This window comes from Adiantum capillus-veneris, chromosome 6, assembly GCF_014529385.1.
Source record: "Adiantum capillus-veneris isolate H3 chromosome 6, ASM1452938v2, whole genome shotgun sequence".
NCBI lineage: Eukaryota > Viridiplantae > Streptophyta > Polypodiopsida > Polypodiales > Pteridaceae > Adiantum > Adiantum capillus-veneris.
In genome coordinates, this window is record NC_140936.1 from 85,065,973 (window position 1) to 85,093,887 (window position 27,915).

At 44.3% G+C, this 27,915-nt stretch overlaps 1 protein-coding gene across 1 annotated transcript; it reads left to right on the forward strand.

Annotated features, from left to right (window-relative positions):
• Window positions 1-57: 57 nt before the first annotated feature.
• LOC147455816 (guanine nucleotide-binding protein subunit beta-like) lies at window positions 58-23,170 on the forward strand. Its single transcript, XM_086514458.1, has 6 exons — window positions 58-522; window positions 1,228-1,322; window positions 20,693-21,111; window positions 21,277-21,625; window positions 21,833-21,946; window positions 22,627-23,170. Exons 1-6 carry the CDS (start codon window positions 417-419, stop codon window positions 22,660-22,662), a joined length of 1,119 nt encoding a protein of 372 aa, XP_086370584.1. The 5' UTR covers window positions 58-416; the 3' UTR covers window positions 22,663-23,170.
• The last annotated feature ends 4,745 nt before the right edge of the window (window positions 23,171-27,915 follow it).

Genomic DNA, 27,915 nt, shown 5'->3' on the forward strand with positions numbered 1-27,915 from the left:
GACTTCTAGGCCTAGTTCACCATTGTCACTTTGGTACAGTGCGAACTTGAAAGAGAGTACTTAGAAGCAGGCGTTGAAGGTTTTTGACTCTGAGAGAGAGAGTCGGCTCAACCAGGACAGGACTATCAGATCAGGGGCCTTGAAGGTGCAAGGAGATTGTGCACATTTGAAGGAGGAGATGCAGTTTCTGCAACATACTCGAAATGGGCAAATGCTTTTGTGACGGCAGGTTTTGTTTGCGGAGATGGATACTCAGCATTTAGAGGATGCAGAAGGATTAGCGTAATGCTAAAATGCAACGCTCGGTGGGTTCTAGAGTCTGGGCTTTCGATCCAAGTACGTAAGGGACATAGTAAACAAGTGGGGACCCAGACAACTACACGGGATTGAGTGTTGACGCGCACACAAATACAAAGATGTCCATGGCAGAGCTTATAGAAAAGCTCAAGCAGGCAACTCAGGAAGTCAAAATTAGGAGAGAGAGAGTGCAGCAGAAGCGCATGGAGCTTGTAGACACTAATGGTCAGTGGCTACCTTCCTTCCTCTTCCTTACTTGTAGAGTTTAGCTAGATCTATTTGCCTCTATCACACATGTATATCAAAATCTTGTATTTTGGAGACCATCTAATTGAACTAACAATCGTTGCATCAAGAACATCTTCTGTGGAAGGAGCTAGACCAAAATCAAAGACACCCAACAGCTGCCTGTATTCATGTAACAGAACATGGATAGCAAGTTCAAAAGGAGAAACGTGCATGCCTAATTTTGATGATGGCTTGATGTTGTGAGTTGGGGTGAAAGAAAGCTATTTCATGCGTCTTTCAAAAGGTCTGGAAAGGGCAGCACAAATATCCACGTTATTGTAGTTTGATAGTAAGTAGTAAACACAGTTGACAATTGCAACAGGAAAAAGTTGGGAAAGGCCATTTCCTATTACTTTATAGTGACATGCATTAGGGAAGATGTTGTCTTTGCGACGAGCTTCTATCTGAAAATGACCATCCCCTGTCACTAAGCCAGGAAACGAGAGGAATATGACCTGCAAGTGAATAGGGAACAATTGCTTATTTTTATGAAGAGGGGTAAGGAATGACAGCTAATGCGCTTTTTGAGCTGCAACATGTTAGTCAAGGGTATCAGCGTTACTTGAAACTTTTAAGGCCTGCTGGTCAGATTTGTACGCTTCAAAGAGTTTCTAATAAAGTTTCTCTTTTTGCTATTGGCAGTTGCTACATATGCTCGGGAGAATGGATATAGCACCATCCAATTGCGTTCGCAAGACTTCACTTGCTGCAGGACCTTGCAAGGACATACAGGCAAAGTAAGTTTGTTGCCTATAAACTGCAAGAATTGAAGATTGCCAAGAATGTTATAACATTTAGTGTGTGCGTTCTTGAAACAAAAGTGAGGCCTATAACCGGCAAGCCACTGGCAAGGCGGCGAGATGAGACACGAAGTGGTGGACTTTCCCTCCTAGATGCATTGGCCCCTAGGGCAGATGGTACAGTCATCGAGTACAATTGCTGGGGGAGTCACTCTGCTCTACGTAACGATACACTGATCTGCCAATGAGTAACATTTTAGGCATTCTTTTATAGGCACGCAGGCCCGAAAGCAACTGCTATTAAAAGCAGGCGCCCAAAAGCTTTGGCGTCCTCAAAAGTCAATGTTTTCAATACCTTTAGCCGGAAAAGCAATGCCACGGCAGCAGCTTGCCTTTCATGTCGCTCTCTCGCGGCATTTTCACATTGTGAATTGCGGGGGTTGCAGGTGAGCTCTTCTTGTTTCGGTCGTGGGGCGCAATCGGTCATACCACGTCATCACTTTGTGACATACCCCCTTAGGAGTAATCACCCTCCTTTACACGTGCAAAATAGAAAGTAAATAGTAAACTGTGAACCAACTCAATAGACATGAATTGCCTTCAGATCATCATCCCCATTGAGATATTAGACATGAATTGGGAATCATCATGCCTTACTTAGCAATCACATCCTGATCTTGTGTTCTGAGTAATCTCTGAGAAGAGGAAAGGCCAGACCAATCTGTCTGCGTCGTCTTGCCTGTATATACTACCTCCAATCCTCCGGTGTCAAACCAAAACAGAATCCGTGCCAACAACACCACCAAACCGCACCTCGGTGTGGCTCTCAATGTGAATGAGCTGGGAGTGGCCTACTGCCTTGGTCGGGGGACAAGTCTGTTGTAAGGTTACCGAGGGTGAGTGTAAGCAACTCTGAAGGTAGCAATCCAAATGATCAGGAGTGCAGAAGAGCAACTGCACTACCATCCAAGCCAAGCTCCGGGTGACTCCGGATGTAGTGGCGGGATGCTTGATCTCACGCATCTCGCGGGTAAACTCTCCAAGAGAGTCCAAAGCACTGAAGTCCCACTCTAATTTGTGGATCAAAGCAATGAACTTGTTCAAGAAGAGATCCAAGATCCTCTTCGTAAGTCCATATAGATGCTCCTGTGTAAGCAAGTGATCTGATGTGTCGAGGTCACGTGGTAAGTGTCTGTCCACCCAAGATGGTGGTGTCTTCCCTAGGAATGTCGGAATCCCATATTCCATGAGCATGGCCATATCTCGTGTGAACTCCTCTTATGAGTGCATAGGTGTGTCCATAGCAAACCACAAGTCACCACCCCCTCTAGAGTGCGCAACCGCCGAAGAAGGGCTGGAATGAATGGATCTCCCAAGGATCGTATGCCCGTAGATGATCAAGCTGATGTCGAAGATACCGTGTGCTGCAGCAGTCACAGAGAGACCCCACGGACCACCATTGGATGGTGTCCTTGCAGGAGGTAACTTCATCCTCTGTGAAAAACACGAGCCAAGAGGCTACTGTCTACCCATAAATGCAACTGCGAGGTGATGAAAACGCTGCTGTCCAACGATTTTCAGCGTGCTCGTATGCTCCCAGAAGGGTCCGGAGGAGTGCAGAGGGTATGAGAAGGATGGTGAATCCCTGGCACAACCCCAAGTGGGCTACCCCGGCGACAGAAGGACCAATTTCAGCCCCTGGCGTTTTTGGATTTCAGCAGCAAATGAAGACCGGCTTTATTCACCTAAAGTGTAGCAGATTCAGCCCGTAAAGACCATCAGTTTTCAGCCCTAAGAAACCTCATTTTTCAGCCATAAAAACGCAGCCAAAACAGTCATTTTCAGCCACCGAACCAGTCCCGAAATTCAGCGATTAGAAGATCTCAGATTTCAGCCGTTGTCATCGTCATCATCGTCGTCGTTACCGTCGTCGTCATTGGCATAGACCAAGTTGCATAGTCCATTGCATACGCATTGTACACCTTTGTGCAATCAAAGAATAGACCACTCTCGCCGACGAGAGTGGGGCCTTTGGAGGAGGGTTTTACAACCTCTCGGGTGTCGTATCTCTGCTCTCTCCTTCTCTCAGTCTCATTCACTTGCACGCACAATATCCACTCACTTTGTCCGTGATCATAGCACTCTCCATAAGATGGAAAGCTCTCTCTTTCCCTAAGAACTAAAAGGAACCTTGAGCAATAAAGATCACTAATCTTGAGAAAATACAACATTCATTCCGCTGCACTTAACATTGGTATCAGAGCTTTGGAAGTGTTCTGCATTACTCAAGGAAAGAACCACAAGAATTTTTTTGCTTGTTGCAATCGCACGAACCCAAGTTTACTTGGTCGTGGCGATCCCTAATCGTGTTTTGTTGAAGAGTGACAGGAATCCCAAGAAAGAAGGGCTTGTCTAGCCTCCCCTGAAGTCTCTTTTCACTCATTGAGAGCGGACCGTGCACTTAGCGGCCGGCCAATCGACGTGAGGTGGGAAAAAGCAACCTTGGTGTGAGCGCAAGGCCGCCAAGGGGTGCGCCCGCAGAAAGGAGTAGAACTCCGGTGAAGAGAAGATCCTTCTCCAACGCGATTTGCAAGCGAAAGAAAACCTCAAGAGCCTCAAGAACCAAGACCCCCAAGAACCCAAGTTCCTCGTGAACTTAAGAACCCAAGACCCACAAGAAACCAAGTCCCTCGTGGACTTAAGAACACAAGAACCCACAAGAACCACGATTGCAAAATGATCATCACTCGAAGCGGAATGGATACTTCGCTTGGAGGTGATGAGCATGAGAGAGGCGAAGAAGAATTTTCCCCACGAGGAGGTTTTTCCGACCCTCCCCCTTTTCCATGTATGACAAAGATTGCACTAACTCTTATGGAGGAGTTGGACCAAGCAAGAGAAGCAGACAGAAAGGCCTACGAAGAAGAAATGGCAGCCATAGAGCGTCAGTTCGACTTGGAAGAAAGAGAAAGTCAAGCAAGATTTGATCGCGAGACCAAAGCAAGAATGCAAGAGATGTTGCGACTCTTTTCTTGAATCCAAGCACAGATGCAACAAATTCGAGAAAAGAAGACTCTCTCAGTCTCTTCTTCTCCAAAGCATGATACACAGGATTTGCATGATTGTGTGAAGCATGATGATGATTTGATTGACAATGATTTGCATGATGATATGAATGACAAGCATGCTGATTTGCATGATCAAGATGTGATTTCTCACAAGCATGATGAGTTGCATGAAGAAGATGTGATTGTTCACCAGGATGATGTGTTAGTGGATGCTTTTCCTAGCGAAGCTAACCTCGTTGTAGATTCGGTAGATCGCGAAGATCCGATCTTGGCTTTCGAGTCGAGGTTCAAAGAACCCCCACAGGACGATTCGATCATTCAAGAAGAACCGATCTGGGCTCTCGAGCCTTGGTCCAAAGAACCATCACAGGAAGTATTATGTGTTCGCATGATTGATACGCACGCATTGTTCGAGTGTTTCATTCGTGAAGGTTTCCTGTATTTTAGTCAGCATCGTTATGTGATCCCTTTTTCTAGGCATGACATATTGTATGTTGAGCACGTTTCTCTCATAAATGAGCACGAATATATGCGGATTGTGCATGAAAAGCTGAAAAGTTTGTATGTCAGGAAGTCACATTCCATGTCTCTTCCTTGGCATGACAGTTTCCGAAAGAGCACATGATAGTATGAGCACCCAGCATGGGCATTTCCATTGTGATTTGCCACAGTTGATTGATTTTGATCAAACAGAAAAGATTCGATCTCATTGTCACTCCGTCTCTATGTTCATGTGTTTGATGAACGGGTTGTCACTCCGTCTCTATGTTCATCTACATTGCATACACAGTCTTTAGCAAAGACAAGATTTTTTTCCTTCACTTTACATGGAATGGGTATGTTCATGGCTTTGTGTTGGAGATGGTTTCAGGATTTTTCAGCCATGGAGATTCTTGAAGACGAAAGAAGCAGGACTCTAGACAAAGTTGAAGCATTGAAGGAGCCACAAAAGACTGTGTCGCTTTCGGCGTGGCCCAAAGAAGCAAGCGTTGCAGACCTTTATGAAGTTCAAGTACCGCACGACCCACACATCAGAGTGGGCCGGCGAAGAGTCCCTTCCAGGATTCCGGATGTTATTGGCGGTCTCCCACGACGCCATACAGTTCTGTACCAGTACCTCACTTTGAAAAGGAGGGGATGTCACGTGACATCCCAACCCTATGTGTCCGTGGACAAGCTACACCACAGCAGGGTTCAATCAGTTCAGTCAAGTCTAGATTAGCAGTGATCTGGCACTTTTGTGAGTCTTCGTAGACCGTGCATGCCCAGTTACTTAGCATAGATGCATATCCTCCGGTTGCACACAGCATGACCATTAGAATTCCCATCAGAATCCATTAGCATCAGTTAGGGGAATTTTCCAGTGCATTTAGCCTATTTTTCCATTTATTGGTTATTTTCACTTATTATTTTTAAGCGACTTTCCAACAAAAGTAGGTAGGGCAATTTTGCTAAGTTAATATATAAGCAAACCAAAGTTCACACTTTCTGGCAGAAGAGGCAGCAGGAGCACCTTGCTCAACAGGCAACTTCTCAGCAAGACCAACCCCCGCGACTACTCTGGCGTTTTCTCCACAGAAGACCTAGCGTTTTTGCATCAGACCAGCCTTGGCGATTTGTGCACAGCAGATCAGCCCCGGCGTCATCACGATGCAGCAGATCAGCCTAGTGTTTTTGCATTTGCAGAACCCCGGCGACAGAAGGACCAATTTCAGCCCCTGGCGTTTTTGGATTTCAGCAGCAAATGAAGACCGGCTTTATTCACCTAAAGTGTAGCAGATTCAGCCCGTAAAGACCATCGGTTTTCAGCCCTAAGAAACCTCATTTTTCAGCCATAAAAATGCAGCCAAAACAGTCATTTTCAGCCACCAAAACAGTCCCGAAATTCAGCGATTAGAAGATCTCAGATTTCAGCCGTCGTCATCGTCATTGTCGTCGTCGTCACTGTCGTCGTCATCGGCATAGACCAAGTTGCATAGTCCGGCATACGCATTGTACACCTTTGTGCAATCAAAGAATAGACCACTCTCGCCGACGAGAGTGGGGCCTTCGGAGGAGGGTTTTACAACCTCTCGGGTGTCGTATCTCTGCTCTCTCCTTCTCTCAGTCTCATTCACTTGCACGCACAATATCCACTCACTTTGTCCGTGATCATAGCACTCTCCATAAGACGGAAAGCTCTCTCTTTCCCTAAGAACTAAAAGGAACCTTGAGCAATAAAGATCACTAATCTTGAGAAAAATAAAACATTCATTCCGTTGCACCTAACATTGCGGGTGGAAAGACGATGAGAACTGCAACCGCGTGCCAATGTTCTCCCAAATAGTCTTCCCAAACAAACTCGTGAATCAAGGGTCCCTGTGGAGACAATCGTCTCGAGCATGCCATGTAATATGAAAATCTGGGCCACAAACAGTCTCGTTAAGTGATCCGGCTTGACTGTTTTCTTCACTGGAATGAAATGAGCTTGCTTGCTAAATCTGTCAATAACAGTCAAGATACCATCGTGACCACTCTGTGTTCTCGGGAGATCAAAAATGAAATCCATTGCAATACTTTACCAGGGGCGGGTGGGTATGGGCAAAGGCTGTAACAATCCTTGTGCTTTATGCCTGTCAAACTGGCATACCAAGCAACTGCGCACAAACTCGTCCACATCCTTCTTGAGTCTCAGCCAAAAGAAGTATCTCTCTACCCCTTTCAAGGTGGTAGCAATGCCGCGATGACCCGTAAAAGGTGGGCAGTGGCATTCGGTCATAACCTTTTCCCTCAACGGCTGTGTAACGCACAGCATGGTTTTCCTCATCAAGTAGCCATCCCGAATGGAATACCCCGCTACTATCTCCCCATTCTGTATCTGAGTGAAAATATTTGCAAAATCTGTATCTGTGGCATACTGATCGACCATATCCTCGAAGCTCCTATGATGTATAGCGGAAATATCCAGAACCAGTGGCTTCCGAGACAAAGCATCCGCTACCAAATTCTTCTGTCCCTGCACATGGACAGTCTGGAAGTGAAACTGTGACAAGATGTTCGCCCATCGCATCTGATTTTCTGATAGCTGCTTTTGTGACAAGAAGTTGTGTAAACTTTGATGGTCTGTGAAGACAGTAAAATCCGCTCTGAGTAGGTAATGTCGCCACTGAGTAAGAGCATGGATAACCGCCAAAAGCTCTTTCTCATAAATCTGTGCTGTCAATTTCGGCTTTGAAGCTTTCGTAGGCAATGACATGGCGTTCTTGCAATAAGACCGTATCCAGACTACGACCACAAGCATCACAATATACTTCAAATGACTTCTGCAAGTTCGGCAAAGTCAAAACTGGTCCTGTAGTCAATTTCTCTTTCAATGTCTGAAAGGCAGTCACCTCTATGGGTCCCCACGAGAAAGGGACTCCTTTTTGTGTCAAGATATGCAAAGGGGAAGCCCTAGGAGGACGTCACACCCTTTTGATCTGTGTCAAGATATGCAAAGGGGAAGCCCTAGGAAAACGTCACACCCTTCCAAAGGCATGATGTAAAAGTCCTCGTGCCCTAAATACCCCTGACAATGCAAACAAAGTTTGCCAATGACAGGCGTAATGGCTATGTCCCGTCCGGGCGCCGCTAGAACTGCCTCTACTGGTGGTCCCATCCTGTCGGGTGTAATCTCGAGCCGCGCCGCTAATTCAGGTGAAATGAAGTTGGCATTGGCTCCTCCATCGAAGAAAATAAGAGCTTCTTGATCTTTCATTTTGTCCCAAGCTCGGCAAAGTTCTGTACTTCCATCTATCAGGCTTGGGTCAGTACCCATGGAATCTGGTACCAGTCCTGCTTTCATCTTGCCTTTTCTGCCATGTTCCTCTGTTGCTCTAGAACTCTCTGGCCTGTTTTCAGTCTGTCCTTGCTGTGCTTTTTTGGGGCACTTTGCGGATATGTGCCCTTGTTCCGCGCAATCAAAACACTTCTGGCCTGTCTGGCCTGTCTAGAACTCTCTGGCCTGTCTTCAGTCTGTCCTTGCTGTGCTTTTTTGGGGCACTTTGCGGATATGTGCCCTTGTTCCGCGCAATCAAAACACTTCTCCTCTTTGAGATAGTTAGCCCTTTCTCGAGGAGTCAGTCGCGGTCGTGTATCCTTCTTTTCTTGGAAACGCTTTTTCTTTCTTCTTTCGTTGCTGGAGTTCTGTCTGGTGCATCAGTGGGGTACGCCAAATTCCCCAAATGTATCGAGAAACCTGTTTCGCATGACCCATTAATTCTTGGTGTTCAAGATAGTACTCTCGGATCTCCGCAGGGAGTCCGTAGCAAGACCGCTCAATCTGTTCCTTAAAAAGTGACCTTCTCAAACGAAGAGGTTGGTAGAAAAAGTCCCAAAACCTCTCGCAATAAGCGTCCAAAGAATCTCCCTTGGTCATCCAAAGATGGTTCCAAGCGGTTCTTACATCCCGTTCGTACTTCCGGGGCAGCCAAGAAGAAATAAAGAGCCTTTTAAATTTCAACCACTTGACTAGAGCTTCTTTCCTCAGAAGAAGAGTGGACCACCATGTTCGAGCATTTCCTTTGAGAAAAGATGCAGCCCTAGGATCCTAATCTTGGAGTGCTCTGAGTAACAACCTCTAGAGAAGGCTATGTCAAACTGTTGGATGAAGACCAAAGCCCTCGGAGCATCTCGGAATCCAGAAAAGGATTCAAATTTTATGGACTGTCCACCTTGTTTAAATTTTTTGTTTTCTTGCTCATCTCGGAGGAAGTCATATTGGTTGGCTCTATAGAAGTAGTGCTTCTTTGCATAAAACATATGGTCATCGGAGTCCGAATTGTCAGAGGATGACTCCTCCATAGAGCTATCAGAAACTGGGCGGAATCTGAGTTTCTTTGCCTATTTCTTGCCCTTTCCAAAGCTTTGCTTTTTGCTTCGCTTTTTACCCTTTCTGTCTCCTCGCTCGAGTGAGAAGAGCTAGAAGAGTTGCCAGAAGAAGAGGAAGAAGAAGAGTTGGGTGGAAAGACGATGAGAACTGCAACCGCGTACCAATGTTCTCCCAAATAGCCTTCCAAAACAAACTCGTGAATCAAGGGTCCTTGCCGGAGACAATCGTCTCGGGCATGCCATGTAATCTGAAAATCTGGGCCACAAACAGTCTCGTTAAGTGATCCGGCTCGACTGTTTTCTTCATTGGAATGAAATGAGCTTGCTTGCTAAATCTGTGAATAATAGTCCAGATACCATCGTGACCACTCTGTGTTCTCGGGAGATCAAAATTGAAATCCATTGCAATACTTTACCAGGGGCGGGTGGGTATGGGCAAAGGCTGTAACAATCCTTGTGCTTTATGCTTGTCAAACTTGACCTTTTGGCATACCAAGCAAATGTGCACAAACTCGTCCACATCCTTCTTGAGTCTTAGCCAAAAGAAGTATCTCTCTACCCCTCTCAAGGTGGTAGCAATGCCGCGATGACCCGTAAAAGGTGGGCAGTGGCATTTGGTCATAACCTTTTTCCTCAACGGCTGTGTAACGCACAACATGTCCTCATCAAGTAGCCATCCCGAATGGAATACCCCGCTACTATCTCGCCATTCCGGATCCGAGTGAAAATATTTGCAAAATCTGTATGTGTGGCATACTGATCGACCATATCCTCGAAGCTGCTATGATGTATAACGGAAATAGCGAGAACCAACGGCTTCTAGGACAAAGCATCCGCCACCAAATTCTTCTATCCCTGCACATGGACAATCTGGAAGTGAAACTGTGACAAGATGGTCTGTGAAGACAATAAAATCCGCTCTGAGTAGGTAATGTCGCCACTGAGTAAGAGCATGGATAACCGCCAAAAGCTCTTTCTCATAAATCTGGGCTATCAATTTCGGCCTTGAAGCTTTCGTAGGCAATGACATGGCCTTCTTGTAGTAAGACCGTACCCAGACTACAATCACAAGCATCACAATATACTTCAAATGACTTCTGCAAGGCTGGCAAAGTCAAAACTGGTCGTGTAGTCAATTTCTCTTTCAATGTTTGAAAGGCAGTCACCTCTGTGGGTCCCCACGAGAAAGGGACTCCTTTTTGTGTCAAGATATGCAAAGGGGAAGCCCTAGGAGGACGTTGCACCCTTCCAAAGGCATGATGTAAAAGTCTTCATGCCCTAAATACCCCTGACAATGCAAACGAAGTTTGCCAATGACAGACGTAATGGCTATGTCCCGTCCGGGTGCCGCTAGAACTGCCTCTACTGGTGGTCCCATCCTGCCGGGTGTAATCTCGAGCCGCGCCGCCAATTCAGGTGAAATGAAGTTGGCATTGGCTCCTCCATCGAAGAAAAGAAGGGTTTCTTGATCTTTCGCTTTGCCCCAAGCTCGACAAAGTCCTATACTTTCATCTATCAGGCTTGGGTCAGTACCCATGCAATTTGGTACCAGTCCTGCTTTCATCTTGCCTTTTCTGCCATGTTCCTTTGTTGCTCTAGAACTCTCTGTCTCGTCTTCAGTTTGTCCTTACTTTGCCTTTATGGAGCACTTTGCTTAGCCCTCTCTCGAGGAGTCAGTCGGGGTCGTGTATCCTTCTTTTCTTGGAAACTCTTTTTCTTTCTACTTTCATTGCTGGAGGTCTGTCTGGTGCATTAGTGGGGCAAGTCAAATTCCCCGAATGTATCGAGAACCCCTGTTTCACATGACCCATTAATTCTTGGTGTTCAAGGCAGTTGTCTCGAATCTCCGTAGGGAGTCCGTAGCAAAACTGCTCAATTTGTTCCTTAAAAGTGACCTTCTCAAACTAAGAGGTTGGTAGAAAAAGTCCCAAAACCTCTCGCTATAAGCGTCCAAAGAATCTCCCTTGGTCATCCGAAGATGGTTTCAAGCGGTTCTTACATCCCGTTCGTACTCCCGGGTCAGCCAAGAAGAAATAAAGAGCCTTTTAAATTTCAACCACTTGACTAGAGCTTCTTTCCTCAGAAGAAGAGTGGACCACCATGTTCGAGCATTTCCTTTGAGAAAAGATGCAGCCCTCCTAATCTTGGAGTGCTCTGAGTAATAACCTCTAGAGAAGGCTATGTCAAACTACTGGATGAAGGCCAAAGCCCTCGGAGCATCTCGGAATCCAGAAAAGGATTCAAATTTTATGGACTGTCCACCTTGTTTAAATTTTTTGTTTTCTTGCTTGTCTTGGAGGAAGTCATATTGGCTGGCTCTATAAGAGTGCTTCTTCTTTGCATAAAACATATGGTCATCGGAGTCCGAACTGTCAGAGGATGACTCCTCCATAGAGCTATCAGAAACTGGGCGGAATCTGAGTTTCTTTGCCTATTTCTTGCCCTTTCCGAAGCTTTGCTTTTTGCTTCGCTTTTTACCCTTTCTGTCTCCTCGCTCGAGTGAGAAGAGCTAGAAGAGCTGTCAGAAGAAGAGGAAGAAGAAGAGCTGGGTGGAAAGACGATGAGAACTGCAACCGCGTGCCAATGTTCTCCCAGATAGCCTTCCAATAGAATCAAGGGTCGCTCTCGAAGACAACCATCTCGGGCATGCCATGTAATCTGAAAATCTGGGCCACAAACAGTCTCGTTAAGTGATCCGGCTTGACTGTTTTCTTCACTCGAATGAATTGAGCTTGCTTGCTAAATCTGTGAATAATAGTCCAGATACCATCGTGACCACTCTGTGTTCTCGGGAAATCAAAAATGAAATCCATTGCAATACTTTCCCAGGGGCGGGTGGGTATGGGCAGGGGCGGGTGGGTATGGGCAAAGGCTGTAACAATCCTTGTGCTTTATGCTTGTCAAACTTGACCTTTTGGCATACCAAGCAACTGTGCACAAACTCATCCACATCCTTCTCGAGTCTCAGCCAAAAGAAGTATCACATCCTTCTCGAGTCTCTCTCCTCGCTCGAGTGAGAAGAGCTAGAAGAGGTGTCAGAAGAAGAGGAAGAAGAAGAGCTAGAAGAGGTGTCAGAAGAAGAGGAAGAAGAAGAGCTGGGTAGTCCATCAAAGCGTACACGCTTCTTCTGCTTTCTTGCAGATGCAAAAGAAGATTGACGGCCCAACTAGGGTAGTTAGAACTTAGTCCCCTTCTTGCGCTTTTTCAAATGCTTTTTGGATTAACTCTTCGTGTCCAAAAGCTGATTGAGCTGAGTCTGAACCACCTCTTGCAATTCTTGTTCTGTAAACATCCTCGAAGAAGAAGGTTTCTTGAGTGCCGGTTTGATTGGTGGTTCAATGGCTTTTTGCCACTAAGTGCGCACTTCAACGATGGATTGCTGAGACAAAAATTTTGCAAACTGAGGGTCGTTCGCAAATTGAATCATCAGCTTTGTGCACTCGTCAACTTGCTGTTGATGCTGCATCTCTTGAAGTTCCTACTGAGTAGGCCTAGGTGGCCCGTACTCTTCTTTTGTTAATTCGTTTAAATCTTCTGCTTGGTCTCCTCTTGCCTCGGCGGATGCAGAAGAAGTCGACTGATTCTTTTCAGAATCCATAAGTGTCGCGAAATAAGGGATCAAATTTCTCGGTAGAAGATAAATAGGCCGTGCTTTGATACCACCATAACAAACTTGGACACCCCAAGTCAAGACACAACAGAGATTCACTTCAAATTTCTTCATAGTTTACAAGAAAGTCGACACGGCCCACCGTAGTTCCGTGCCAAAAGATATTGGCCCCAAAGACTGGCGCCCCTTTCGGTATTTTATTTTTATATTAATTTTTGAGAAAAGTACAACTGAGGCCGTGGGTGCTTGCTCTCAGACTCTGCGTCTAGATGCTCTGCAAAGTGAGCCCTTAAGGCCACTTGTAAACATTACAAGGGATGCTAAAAGCAGAGCCCCCAAAGCTTTCAAAATCAAAAGCAATAATCTCCAAAAGCTATTGGTCCCAAAAGCTGGCAGAAAAAGCATCAGTGCTATTTGCGGAAATCCGTACAGGCTGCCACGTCATCACTTGTCAGCACAAATCCCAAAATGTTGTACTGTCTGCCACGTCAGCCGTCGTATTGCCACGTCAGCATTGTCAGCACCACACTTGGAAATCCGTACTGCCACGTCAGCACGCGTGTGTATGTCTGGTGGCTCTGCCACATCACCAGTTTGTGAAACTGACTCCATATATAGGAGTGCCCAAGGTGGGCGCCCAACTCAAGTGGGTGGCCGGCCCCACACTCGGGCGGTCGGACAAGGTACAACCTAGACTATGGGTGGCCAGCTTGGAGACACTAGCCATACAAGGAAGTGCCCTAGACCTGTGTGAAGTAGTAGAGTGGTGTAAATCTAACAGTCGTTAGCCGTTTCAGTTTTCGTTCTGGTAACTATGCCTTGGTTTCATTCAATAGAGAAAATTCTTTTTCCTAGCCCTTGCTCTTGGAAGGTTGTTTGTTCCGCTCTGGAGATCCCTTGTGCGCTTTGGCACCTCGTTCCGCGTTTTCTCCTTGTGGGTTGTTACCACCGACAGGATTTTCTTTATGCCCATCGACATTTGTTCCTTGCGGCTTCTTGATTCCGTCCAAAACCTTCTGGACAGTCGGTGTCACAAAATTATGACGTGGCATGAAGAAGACTGAGAAGAAATACCAACTTACGGGTTTTTGTGAAGGTGTCTAAATTATAAAAGGACACACACACACACGCACACACACAAAGAGTACATATCGCATGCAACATGATGATGTGGCAAGCTCTATGGCTATTTCCGCGATTTGCGGTGAAGTGACATGCGACACCTCCTGTATAGATTTCCGCGTTTCGCGCTGTTGTTGATGATGCGACAGATTGTACGGATTTCTGCTTTTTACGTTGGTTGATTCTAGTAGTGTTTAGTGTTAGCTTTTAGGAACAGATGCTTTTGGGATAAGATGCTTTTAGGACAATAGTTTTTGGGACTTTGCTTTTGGCATCCCTTGTACTATTTATAAGTGCGTAGAGGGTCATTTCTCAAGAGCATCTGTACGCAAAGCTGGAAGATCTGGATCTAACGAGAGTTATACTTTTGCAGATCAATAATAAAGAAATGCGGAAAGGGGTGCCAATCTTTGGGGCCAACGTGTCTTGGCTCGAAACTCCGCCGTGCTCTCTCTCTCTCTCTCTCTCTCTCACCTTTGCAAAGCTATAATAAAGAAATACCAAAAGGGGCCCTAGTCGCTGGGGCCAATTGTAATCACTTCCGGCGAGTTATTGGACGGAAACACAGAGATAACCATAATCTACACACTTGGTAACACTTTTAGTACTTCAAAACTGTAACAGACTTGGACACTCCAAGTCAAGAATCAACCGCGACAGCACCAAATAACCACTTCAAAACAATTCACAGATCACAATAGATTTGCACTGGCCCGGCGGAGTTCCGTGCCGAGAGATATTGGCCCCAAAGACTGGCACCCCTTTCGGTATTTCTTTTTATATTAATCAGATCAAAGTACAAGAGAGCGGTTAGGGTTTCACTCTCAGACTCTGCGTCCACATGCTCTGAGAAGTGAGGCCCTCACCACTAATTTAAAGATTACAAGGGATGCCCAAAAGCAGAGCCCCAAAAGCTTCAAAATCAAAAGCCCTGAAAGCAAAAGCTCTTTTCCCTCTCTCACAGAGAGTTTTTGAAAGCAAAAGCAAATTCTCTCTCTCTCTCTCTCTCTCTCTCTCTCTCTCTCTCTCTCTCTCTCTCTCTCTCTCTCTCTCTCTCAATGAGAGCAATGAAAAGCAATTATGCTTTTCTGGCCAAAAGCTGAGATTTGCGTCGCTCAAAAATATCCCCATTTTTTTTTTAATGGACCTCTGCGATTTTCGAAAATTAGGGTTTGTGGCAGAAATTAGGGTTTGCAGGTTTTTTTAAGGGTTTTTGGCAGAAATTAGGGTTTTTGCTGTGCGCCATGTCATCACTTTGTGACATACTCCCCTCTCGAAAGCATTGTAATCGACCGCAATTACGCCTGCAAAACCAACAAAAGCCATAAACCGTCTTAGCAGACACTGACTGTTAGTACCTACGTACTAGGGACACACATCTAGCACATGTACCAAATCGACAGTCACATCACAAGACATCACCAGACATCAGAGGACATCACATGACATTCAACATTCATTCGGATCTTAGACCATGATTTATCGGCAATGTAGCTAGCAATCACATCTAGGTCCAATCGGGACCTCATCGATGTCCGATTGACTAACCCTATTGCAACCATGTCTATTCGAGATCAAGTAGAACAAATTGCTGCAGTCATTTTGTCTATCAGTTCTTGCACTCACAAGAAGTCAAGAACAAATCAGTATCATAATCAGGAATTCCATTTCATAAAGTCATCTAGCAGAATACTGTCAGCTCTCAGTATCCCTGAAACTCAAAGAGACATCAATGACTTTAGTATCAAAATCGAGGCATCTGTTGACAAGGGAGCGGAGTGACTCCCCTCTTGTGCATCCCACTGCACTAGATCTCCGGCCAAGCTGAATTGTGGGTTCCATTTGGAGTAGACTATGCTAAACCAAAACATCGAGGTAAAGTTTCACAATCCGAGGAGTATCTGCTAGGTCCTCCTCCATCATCCACTTCACATCAAATGCAGGAAAGTTCTTGAACTTAACCAAGAACCACCTTCGGACTTTACCTTTAGTCTTCGTATTCTTATGTGCCAAATCTATTCAAGAACAAGGATCTCCTCGTTTTCTTCCACTTCGGGTTGCTCATCAGGCTCCCCATCATCAGGCACATCACCCTTAATAGGTTTCGAGACTCACATGCAATGCATTGTGAATCCTCCAAATATCTGGCAGTTTCAATCAAAAGGAGACATCATTTATCTTTTCAGTAATCTGGAAAGGTCTGTAGTATCGCCTACTAAGCTTTGGAAAAAGCCTCTCCTTTCCCTTTTTCTTTCTTAGGCGTGCCTTCTCAAAAGTAAGAGCGCCCAATCATCCTCCTTCAGTTTCATGTCGCGACGATGGCGATCCGCTGCCTTTTTCTGTCGTTCTTGAGACTTCTTCAAAGTCTCGCGAACCTTGGCAAAAGCCGTATCCAGATCTCGCGTGTATTCATCCGCTTCAAAGATCTTATCTTTCGTGCTCAGAAAGGATGGAACCTTCGTAGCACTTTCAACAATCTCACATGGCGCCTTCCCCGTCGAAGAGTGTATCGTGTTATTGTAGGCAAATTCTACCAAAGGTAAGTTCGTTTCCCATTGAGTCTTCTGATCCGAGATACAAGACTTCAATAAATCTAAAATCACTGAATTGGCAATCTCAAATCTGCAAGTGGAACGATGACGAGAACTGCAACCGCGTGCCAATGTTCTCCCAAATTGCCTTCCAAAACAAACTCATAAATCTGGGGTCTCTATCGAAGACAATCGTCTCAGACGTGCCATGTAATCGGAAAATCATCGTGATCATTCTGTGTTCTCGGGAGATCAAAAATGAAATCCATTTCAATACTTTTCCAGGGGCGGGTGGGTATGGGTAAAGGCTTTAACAATCCCTGTGCCTTATGCCTGTCAAAATTGATCTTTTGGCATACTAAGCAACTGTGCACAAACTCTTCCACATCCTTTTTTTTTTGAGTCTCGGCCCAAAGAAGTATCTCTCTACCCCCTTCATGGTGGTAGCAATGCCGCGGTGACTCGTAAAAGGTGGACAGTGGCATTTAGTCATAACCTTTTCCCTCAACAGTTGTGTAACGCACAACATAGTCTTTTTCATCAAGTAGCCTTCCCGAAGGGAGTATCCAGCTACTGTCTCACCATCCCTTATCCGTGTGAAAATATCTGCAAAATCTGTATCTGTGGCATACTGATCGACCATATCCTCGAAACTCCTATGATGTATCGTGGAAATAGCCAGATCCAACGGCTTCCGAGACAAAGCATTTGCCACCACATTCTTCTGTCCCTGCTCATGGACAATCTGGAAGTGAAACTGTGACAAGATGTTCGCCCACCGCATCTGCTTTTCCGAAAGCTGCTTCTATGACAAGAAGTAGCGCAAACTCTGATGGTCTGTAAAGACAGTAAAATTTGCTCCGAGTAGGTAGTGCTGCCACTGAGCAAGAGCATGGATCACTGCCAAAAGCTCTTTCTCATATATCTGTGCTGTCATCCCGGCCTAGAGAAACAATCGGCTCTCGTAAGCAATGACATGGCCTTCTTGCATCAAGACCGCACCCAGACTACGACCACAAGCATCACAATATACTTCAAATGACTTTTGCAAGTCCGGCAAAGTCAAAACTGGTCCCGTAGTCAATTTCTCTTCAATGTCTGAAAGGCAGTCACTTTTGTGAATCCCCACGAGAAAGGGACTCCTTTCTGTGTCAAGATATGCAAAGGGGAAGCAACCTCTGTAAACTTTCGTATGAACCGTCTGTAGTACGAAAACAGTCCCAAGAAGCTTCTAACTTCATGGACATTCCTCAAATTGGGCCAATCACGGATAGTCTCTATCTTGGCCGGGTCCATTTGCACTCCTGCTGACACAATGTGTCCCAAAAAGTGTATCTTTGGTAGGAAAAATTCACTTTTCTTTGCATTAATCACCAACGTGTGATCTCGTAATGCCTGAAAGACTTGAAGTAGAGGATCTCTGTATTCTGCCTCATTCTTGGAGAAAACAATGATGTTGTCAAAGAAAGTGCCAACAAATAGCCTGTACTCTCGAAAAATTCTGTCCATCATCCGGTTAAATGTCGCAGGAGCATTGGTTAAGCCAAAAGGCATCACCAAAAACTCAAATAACCCAAAAGTCGTCCGAAAAGCTGTCTTGTAGACATCTCCTGGCGCTATCTTGATCTGATGATATCCACTCTTCAAGTCAATCCTGCTAAAGCACGAGGATCCCTATAAGCTGTCGAGTATATCATCGATCCTAGGAATCGGAAATCTGTTCTTGATGGTGATTTCGTTGAGAGCGCTATAATCGATGCACATTCTCCAAGATCCGTCTTTCTTCAAAACCAACAACATTGGAGAGCAATACGGTGAAGTACTAGGTTGGACAAGACCCTTTTCCAAGAGGTCTTGGTCACAGTAAGAATTCACTGTATCGCTCTTGGTCATCCGGAGATGGTTCCAAGCAGCTCGTATATCTCGCTCAAACTCTTGAGTCAACGAAGAAGAAATAAAAAGCCTCTTGAATTTCAGCCATGTAACTGACACAGTCTTGCTTAATAGAAGCGTGGACCACCAAGTGCGAGCATTCCCCTTAAAATAAGAGGCAGCTCTTCGAATCTTAGAGTGCTCTGAATAGCGTCCTCTTGCGAAAGCAATGTCAAACTGCTGTATAAAAGACAAAGCCTTCGAAGCATCCGAGTATCCTGAAAAAGAATCAAACTTGATCGAGTGGCCACCTTCCTTAAACTCTCGGACTTTCTTGCTTTTATCTTCGAGAAAGTCATACTGGTTAGCTTTGTAAAAAAAATTATTCTTGCTCGCATAAAAGTTTCCGTCATCGGAATCTGAGCTGTCTGTAGACAAGTCCTTAGTAGAACTGTCAGTCTCTGGGCGAGATGTAGCCTTCTTTGCCTTTTTCTTGCCCTTTCCGAAGCTTTGTTTCTTGCTTCGCTTTTTGCTTTTTCTGTCTTCTTCGCTCGAGTTTGAAGAGCTAGAAGAACTGTGAGAAGAAGAAGAAGAACTGGGTAAGCCTTCAAACTTGACACGCTTCTTCTGTTTCTTTGCCTTGTCGAATGTCGACCGACGACCCAAATATCCTGGGAAGTCAGTGCCTTTCTTCTGCTTTTTGCCGTGCTTTTTGTCTTTTGCACGTCGAAAAACTGAGCAATCCATGCATCAACCACGTTCTCCAGTTCCTTCTCCGTATATTTCTTGGAGGCAGAAGGTTTCTTGAGAGCGGGTTTCGGGAGTGGTGTTGTGGTTCTTTGCCACTCCGTCTGTACCTCTTCCAAAGAGGTCTGGTTCATATATTTTGCCATCTTCGTGTCCTTGGCAAAATTGAGCATCATCTTTGTTGCATCGCCAATCAATTGACGACGCTCCATCTCTTGCTGCTCCGCCTGAGCAGGCCTAGGCGGGCCATACTCCGTGCCAGAATCTTCGTTGTGATCCTTGCCCGCATCTCCAGATGCAGAGGGAGTCGACTGATCATTGCCTGAAGCCATAGGTGCCGCAGAAAAAAAATTGGGGATCGGATTTCCCGTAGAAGAGAAATCGGCCGTGCTCTGATACCACTGTAATAGACTTGGACACTCCAAGTCAAGAATCAACCGCGACAACACCAAATAACCACTTCAAAACAATTCACAGATCACAATAGATTTGCACTGGCCCGGCGGAGTTCCGTGCCGAGAGATATTGGCCCCAAAGACTGGTGCCCCTTTCGGTATTTCTTTTTATATTAATCAGATCAAAGTACAAGAGAGCGGTTAGGGTTTCACTCTCAGACTCTGCGTCCAGATGCTCTGAGAAGTAAGGCCCTCACCACTAATTTAAAGATTACAAGGGATGCCCAAAAGCAGAGCCCCAAAAGCTTCAAAATCAAAAGCCCTGAAAGCAAAAGCTCTTTTCCCTCTCTCACTGAGAGTTTCTGAAAGCAAAAGCAAATTCTCTCTCTCTCTCTCTCTCTCTCTCTCTCTCTCTCTCTCTCTCAATGAGAGCAATAAAAAGCAATTATGCTTTTCTGGCCAAGAGCTGAGATTTGCGTCGCTCAAAAATATCCCCATTTTTTTTTTAAAATGGACCTCCGGGATTTTCAAAAATTAGGGTTTGTGGCAGAAATTAGAGTTTGCAGGTTTTTTGAAGGGTTTCTGGCAGAAATTAGGGTTTCTGCTGTCCGCCACGTCATCACTTTGTGACAAAAACAACTTGAAAATAGAGAGATGGAGGGTCCAACTCTTTGAGACTGCGTGCAGATGAGAAACTCCCCAAAAACTATTGTTTCTGTATCTGTTTCCGTTTCCATTCTTGTTCATGTTTCCTCGCTTCCCATAACGATGATGAGGGGCCACAAAAAGGGGTGTAGACACATTTGGCAAGTTTTTTGAGGCATCCAATCAAAACAAAGGGTGAATTTGATGGTAACGATATCCAATAGGTCCGAGAACCTTTTGTTAGAGCCTTTCAATGTGTGAGATAGATGCACTGCCTTCTTATTAGAGAGGAGTCCTTTCTTGTGAATATTTTTTGAAGGAATGGCATTAATCTTGACACTTCCATTGTTTGTAAGTGTAGTGGTACAAGATCTATGGCTAATTAATCGACTGATGTATTTGGTCTGTAAATTGTCTCCCTAGAGTAATTATTAGCATTGGTATATAAAAAAATTGTGCTGATATCAAATTCAACAACCAGTTAACATAGACGACTAATTTAAGTTTCATTCTGCTGTTTGGATTTTAGATTTATTCGTTAGATTGGGCTCGAGGAAAGGATCGCATTGTGAGTGCATCACAAGATGGCCATCTCATTGTTTGGAATGCCTTGACAAGCCAGAAGATGCATGCAATCAAATTAGCTTGCTCTTGGGTAATGACTTGTGCATTTTCACCGAGTGGCCATGCGGTGGCATGTGGGGGACTTGATAGTGTCTGCACGGTCTATACACTGAGTTCTCAACAGGGTTCTGCGTTACCTGATTCCAAAGTGCTAACTGGACATAAAGGGTATGTATCTTGCTGCAAGTATATACCAGACAAAGACAACCAGCTTCTCACGAGCTCAGGGGATCGCACATGTGCTTTATGGGACACAGATGTCGGCCAGAAATTGATGACATTTGGAGGGGATACATCAGCAGGCCATTCTGCTGATGTAATGAGGTGAGGTTTTACTCACTTTTGCAACTAAGCTTCCAAACTATTAAGGGGAACTAGATCTACAGATGTTTCTTTATTTTTCACTATCCTTGTAAATTGTGGGGCTAAAGATGATTTACAGGTATCTATAAATTAGAGGTATATTTATTTTGTTTGGTTTTTGTTCAGTTTATCGATCAGCTCAGCAAATACACAGCAATTTGTATCAGGCTCATGTGACCGGACAGCAAGGCTTTGGGACATACGGGCACCGGGCAGAGCGGCACAGACGTATGAGGGTCATGAGGCAGATGTGAACACAGTGCAGTTTTTTCCGGACGGTCTTCGATTTGGGACGGGATCTGATGACAGCACCTGCAGAATCTTTGACACCCGAACAGGGCATGAGCTACAACAATATAAGCATTCTAATCAGACTGTCAGGGCAAACTCTATTGCATTCTCGCATTCTGGTCGCTTACTTTTTGCTGCGTATTCGAATGCAGACTGCTACATATGGGATACATTAACTGCTGATGTGAGTGCATCCTCTCTTTACTGTCGATGTTGTAAGACTTGTAGGTTCTCGACGACATTTCAGGCTTGTGTACGTGCGTTAGTCTTGGTGAATTTTCATCGAGACCTTTTTATCTAGGTGAAATGAGCCTCCACAAGAGCTTATGCTGAAATTGTGGCGATCTGATGGAAGAATGTGAGCTTTACTCTAGATTTCTTGTCTGTGCAGCTAATTTCTAATATTAAAAGCTTCCCAGACTCGCACTCACAGCTTGTAAGCTGCCTAGGTTTGTCCTCTGATGGAAGCGCTTTGAGCACAGGAAGCTGGGACCGATGCTTGAAGGTATGCCAATGTTGTTATCAATATTATGTTTGTCAAGCATGAAGGGGTGAAATTTGTAATAGTCATTTTTGTTATTTAAAAATAAACATGTTTTTCTGGTTGGGTTTAGTAACAAATAGAACGATTTAGTTTTTTCTTTATCCGTTTTCTTGTGTCCCTTGCTTTTGTGTTTTTGGTGAGTGGTTTGGCCTCTGTTATAATTTTGTGTTCTGACCTTATGAAGATATTATTTTAATATAGAAATATATATATGTTTTTGGGTTTTGTTTTTTTTGTTTTTGTGTGTGTGTGTGTGTGTGTGTGTGTGTTGGGGGGGGGGGGGCCCTGATTTGTGCATTCTATAGTGGCATTTCATAAATAATCTGTTTGTGCTACTTATCAGTTAGTAATGCATGGTCATCCACTTGTTTTATTGGCTGCATTGATTTTGAGCTGAATTGATGACATCCGGGGCTACCCACTTGACATAAAAGAGATTTAAAGGAAAGTTTTCTGTCTCGATCTGCAATGCCTGATGACATAAAGTTGTCCTGTAGTTGCTATGCATAGCTGGTCTTTTAATGATTCTTTGACTGCTTCCAGTTCACCTCTGTGCAGTCTTTTGAGAAGCTTTCTTGCGATTTCTACTGATGTTCTTTCTTGCCATTTTGACTGATGTTTGCTCATGAACTCATTTGCAGATTTGGGCATGTGATACTGAGTCGAGGAGAAATTAACATGTTGCTTGATAGTCGTCCAATATTTCAATCATACATTTCCAATATATAATCATACATTTCCAATTTACTATAGATATATCTTTACAAGCTTTGTGCTTGTATTCTTTTGAGCAAGTCGTGATCTGCTTCATCATATCCGCAGTAGTATTCTGTGGAGGACTGACTGTAGCACCTTCAAGTTATCAGCTTAGCAGAGCTGCTTCTAAGAAGCCAAAGAAATGAAGTCATAGATTGTCAGCAAAGCAAATATATGCCCTCATCGCCAAAGAAGTCTTCAAGGGCCTGGGATGTGCTTGTAACGTTTAGAGTGCACATCATGTTATCATCTTCTCACTAATAAATTTGCTCTAGAATTACTTGGCAGGAGTGCGTTCGCGCAAACCTTTACCAGCTTGCATAGTTTTAGCTCTTCATTTTCTTGTTGTACCATTAGATTCGACTGCAAAACATTTCTATAAACCAAGGTATCTTGATAATTGATTTTATGGGGCTTTTGGGTGTGAAATGGCTACTATTCGACCAGGTAGCAAGTAGTTTGTGATTGAACAGTGAACTTTCCATTGAGTTTTGTGATTTAATTTCTCTCCCTTCTCCCAATACTCTAAAAATAAGCTGTTATGTGTTTTGGACTAACTCATTGGAAACTGAGTGTGAATTAATTGCTCTGAGAGTGGTGATGAGAGTCTAAGCTAGAGCAGTCGTAATCAACCATAAATTCCATATCTATTGTCCAAGACGCAAGATGTTAAATTCTATACAGTATGGATTGGTCATCCAATACTTTCGTACTGGTTGTTTTTATTTGTAAATAATTTTGAAGGTTGCTATTATTGCATCGTCCTAGAGACGTTTTTATTAAGATTGATGAGCCAAGCCTTCAAGGCTTATTGAATCTTGATTATGATGGATGAAGAGGGTGTCCAATACTGTACAAAGTTTTTTTTTTGTACTTGCGTATTGCATTTGATGCCTCTTATCCACCTTGGCCCTCGACTAACCTGTAACGCCCTCGACCGAGGAATCGTGTTTCAAGAGCTGTTTTCAAAGCCACAAAGCAAACATTGGAATGTCTTAGAATGGGAATTTGGTTTGCTTTGCTATTGATTACACATGTATGCACATATACTCATGCAGCACATATAATCGGTAGGTACAGAGGTACAATTGTGTACGTGCATGAGCGTGTGCATCCCAAGATATAAAGTAGCATGCGTAATCGCGCCTGTTCCATTGTTGATAGTACACCTTTATGCCTAACAAAATTGTTGGCTGCTGCTTGTTGCTGCATGCCCAGTAGCATTCAAGTTTTTCCAGCAGAAATTAGAAGCTTCGTTTTTCCTATCGTCACTAGTGTGTGTTTGTACTTGTCCCACTAGTGATTGGGGCTACTTGCTCAGTCTTTGATCCGCTCAAGCTTTCACCGCGTAGAAGCAATGCGAGCGAGTAGAGTGACATCAAGGTGGCTTCGTTGGAAAGAGGAGTGGATCCTTTGTACATAAGAAGTTAGTAACATGACCAGCCTGATATCCTTGTAAGCATATGTTCAAAATGTTGCACCCCTCATAAAGAGAGCACAATTAAACATTGCCTTCATGTAGTATACTCATGTCTCATTACCCGGATACGGGGCTCTATTGGTCCAAACCTGATGAATGGCTCAAAATTAGGGTCTCCACGGAGTAAGTAAATCCTATTTCATTGTTGTCCTTTCATATTAGGGGGTCCTCCAACATCACCTCTTCATGCTCCTCTTCCAACTTTGGGTCTTATGCACGGAAATAGGTTTACAAATTCATGGCACTCTACTGATTTGCAAATTCACGGGACCTTAATAAGAAGTCGAATGATATCTAGTTGAAGCTTATGCACTCTTTGGGGCTGATTGAGGCTATGGCCATCAGAATAGGGCACAATCATCCAAGTTCGTATCAAATTCCTTTGTTCTTATTTTTGCAATTGCCTTCACTCAATGGTTAAACTTCTCTACAAGAATGGACATTATAATGGCAGTTTCCTTTGCCCTTTTTTCATATATGGTGATAAGCACCACTATCAATTGCAACAACTTTTCCAAATACATGTGCGTGTTCTCTACACACACACACACGCGTGCGCGTGCACGTACACACACACACACACACACACACACACACACACACACACACACGTACATGTGCTTAAATATCGCTTTACATTACTGTCCATGTGTAATCATATGTATGTATAAATGTATGTGTGCGCGTGTGCATGTGTGTATGATACACTCATCTAGCTATATGGCTTATTTATTTCATTGTGCTAGAAAAGCATTTTACATGCATGCACCTTCCCAATAATATTGTATAGTTGGAGGCAATGTGGATAGTATACTGCCTAAGAATTCTCATGTATGACACACTCCTTGTTGACATGGACTAGTTTGCAAGCCACTCAAAAACACTCTATACCTGCATGGAATGGTTTTGAAGCCCCTTGTATAAAACACACACACACACACACACACACACACACACACACACACACACACACACACACACACTTGGTCCTAGTACTTGGTTGTGATTGCTTTATCCTGCTAAATTCTTTTGGTGACCTTACTACTGTACACACTCACTTTCTCACTTCAGGTTACACTATCTGGCTTATGCATGATGGAGTTGACGGCTATCTTATGGGTGATACCATGCGGCTTTACCTTGCATTGTATACCTCGGACTGGGGGGTCTTATGGTGCCCGGATCATACTAGTTCTTGGGTCTCCTTGCTAACAATTTTTACCTTGCATTTCCCTCAAGGGGTGAATCTGGCTTATGCTATACGTATTGGAGCTTATGGTTATAGTTGCTACCTATGGGATTATCCCCTTATTTAATATATCACTAAATTGATGGGAGGTTCCCATTTTTCTTCCATTGTGCCAAAATTGAGCTTTCTTTTTGTCTCTATTATAGGGTTAATGCGCTCCGCCCTTGTCGTGATGAACTGCAACCCATTGTACCCACATTTTCTTTTGCACTACGGGTACGATACAAGTTTAATGCTCACCTTCCTCCCCTATGGTGGATTGCTTACTTCACCCAAGGATGGTCTCTCACCTTGACATTAGGAAAAATTTGAGCTCATTTTTGGGCCCTTTAAGGTGCCACATCATCAAAGTTGCACAAAAGGGAGCAGTGGTTCACTTCAAAAACTATTCATCATTTCTTCTGGGACTTTCTAGCAATTGGAGGGAGAATCTCAAAGCGTTTGCAAGGTTGATAGAATGGTCATGTGTCCTATTTGTGTACTCCTCGATACTCTTGTCACCTAGCACTGCCTACATTATAATTATCTGATCCTCTTTGTCATGACCACTTAAGCTCCTTAGAATGTATTGAACAATTTGATTAGCGGTTTTCTTCTTGCTTGCTTGAAGTTTTGCATCTTCAACATCAACAATTTGCGCTCGTATTTGGGTGAGTGTCTTCTTCGATACTCTTGTTCGACTTTACATTCATACTTCCTCACTGATAAGATTTCATGCTCATCAAGGAAATCCCTTCATTTATGTTCACAAGAGAAACCTTCACCCATTGATATTGGCAAGAATGGGAATGGAGACATATGACCACCAGTCGATGACAAGCCCTCAAAACTTTGCTCCACAACTAATACCTCTTCGAAGACATCCTTGATGTTTCCATCTGCAAAGGGAGAATTCGTCCAACCTTTCTTCCTAAAATTCTCCCATTGAAGAAGAACATGCTTAGAAAACATCAGTTCTGACCAACCACATTCTATCAAAATTGATGTGTGTGTGTGTGTGTGTGTGTGTGTGTGAGAGAGAGAGAGAGAGAGAGAGAGAGAGAGAGTTGTGCACATTGTGTGGCCCCATTTTCTTGCTTCAGTTACATGCCACTGTACTTTAATTTTTGACACTCTATATCAGAGGAATAGCTCAATAGCTGGTGTCCATGGACACAAGTATTTGTACCACCCTACCATGCTTTAACCCCTCTGCATAGGCTGACCCATATTTATTTAGCCCTGCTCAGCATATTGTTGCCTTGGCTCTCAATTGCACCTTGCTCCAAACCCAACCTCTTCTAATGTAGCACTTGTGTAGTAAACATTGAACCTGTTGTTGCCTTGCTTGGTACTCTAGCAATAGATGTTGTTTTCGCATCCTTGCACATTGTGGATTGGTGTGCATAGCACTGCACGATCCTTCAAGTCCTCTGTGGAGGTGACTAGCTAGCTAGAGAGAGAGAGAGAGAGAGAGAGAGAGAGAGAGAGAGAGAGAGAGAAGGGGGGGAGATGAAAATAGTGGTCAATGGTTATTAAAAACCTTTTTCTCTTGTTTCTTTTAAAAGAAATGGCCAAATTAAGGCTTTTTCAACCGGTTCATAAACACTCACGTTCCCTTTCAGACTTTTACATGTCACTGCATTTGGTTGAAGGCAAACTTGCCAAAATTAGAGAGAGTGGTGAGTTGACTTGTGGGCAGCAAATGTTTCCACTTAGTTTGAGTGTGAGCCAACTAGAATGGTTAGATGACTTACTTTTTGATATTGTGTCTTTATAACATGGTTCAGGCTTTGTTATTCTAAGAAAGGTAGCTTTTATGGGAGTGAAGTATTAGCTTATGTTGGAACTGTTAAGTATGGAGCCTGATTTACCCTTGTAATTTTCTATGGTAAAAGCGTACATTTGTAAGGCCCCCATTATGAGGAGAAGCCATTGTGCGTGAAGGAAAATCACTCACCGGAAACCAAAATTTTCACGGACAAGAATCAGGGGTAACTTTAGAGGCCTCGGGGGCAAAGGCCCCCGAGACTTTTTTTTTGCCGGAATATTCCTTTTCGTCGGAATATTATGGCCGGCCGGCGGCTGGAAAGTGATCGGAAAACAACCGGTCAGTTGGCCGGTGGCTTGTAGTCAATGGCCGGTGGCCGGTGGTCGGAAGTCAATGGCCGGTGGCTGGTGGCCGAATTCAATGGCCGGTAACCGAATTCAAAAGCGGACTTGTCTTCTCAAGGGCGGCCACACATGGGCGGATTGGAGGGTCCGATTTGGACTTATTCGCACAAGGGCGGCTACACATGGCTGCCTCTCATAAGAGAGGGCAGGCCTTTTGGCCTATAAAAGGAGGCCATTTCTACACACATTTCATAGTGTGAAGTTGATGCAACAAGGTGAGTGTGAGGTGGTGAGAGTGAAGCAAGACGGGAGCTCTATCAAGGGTTTAATCCCTTTGTAAACTACTTCTTC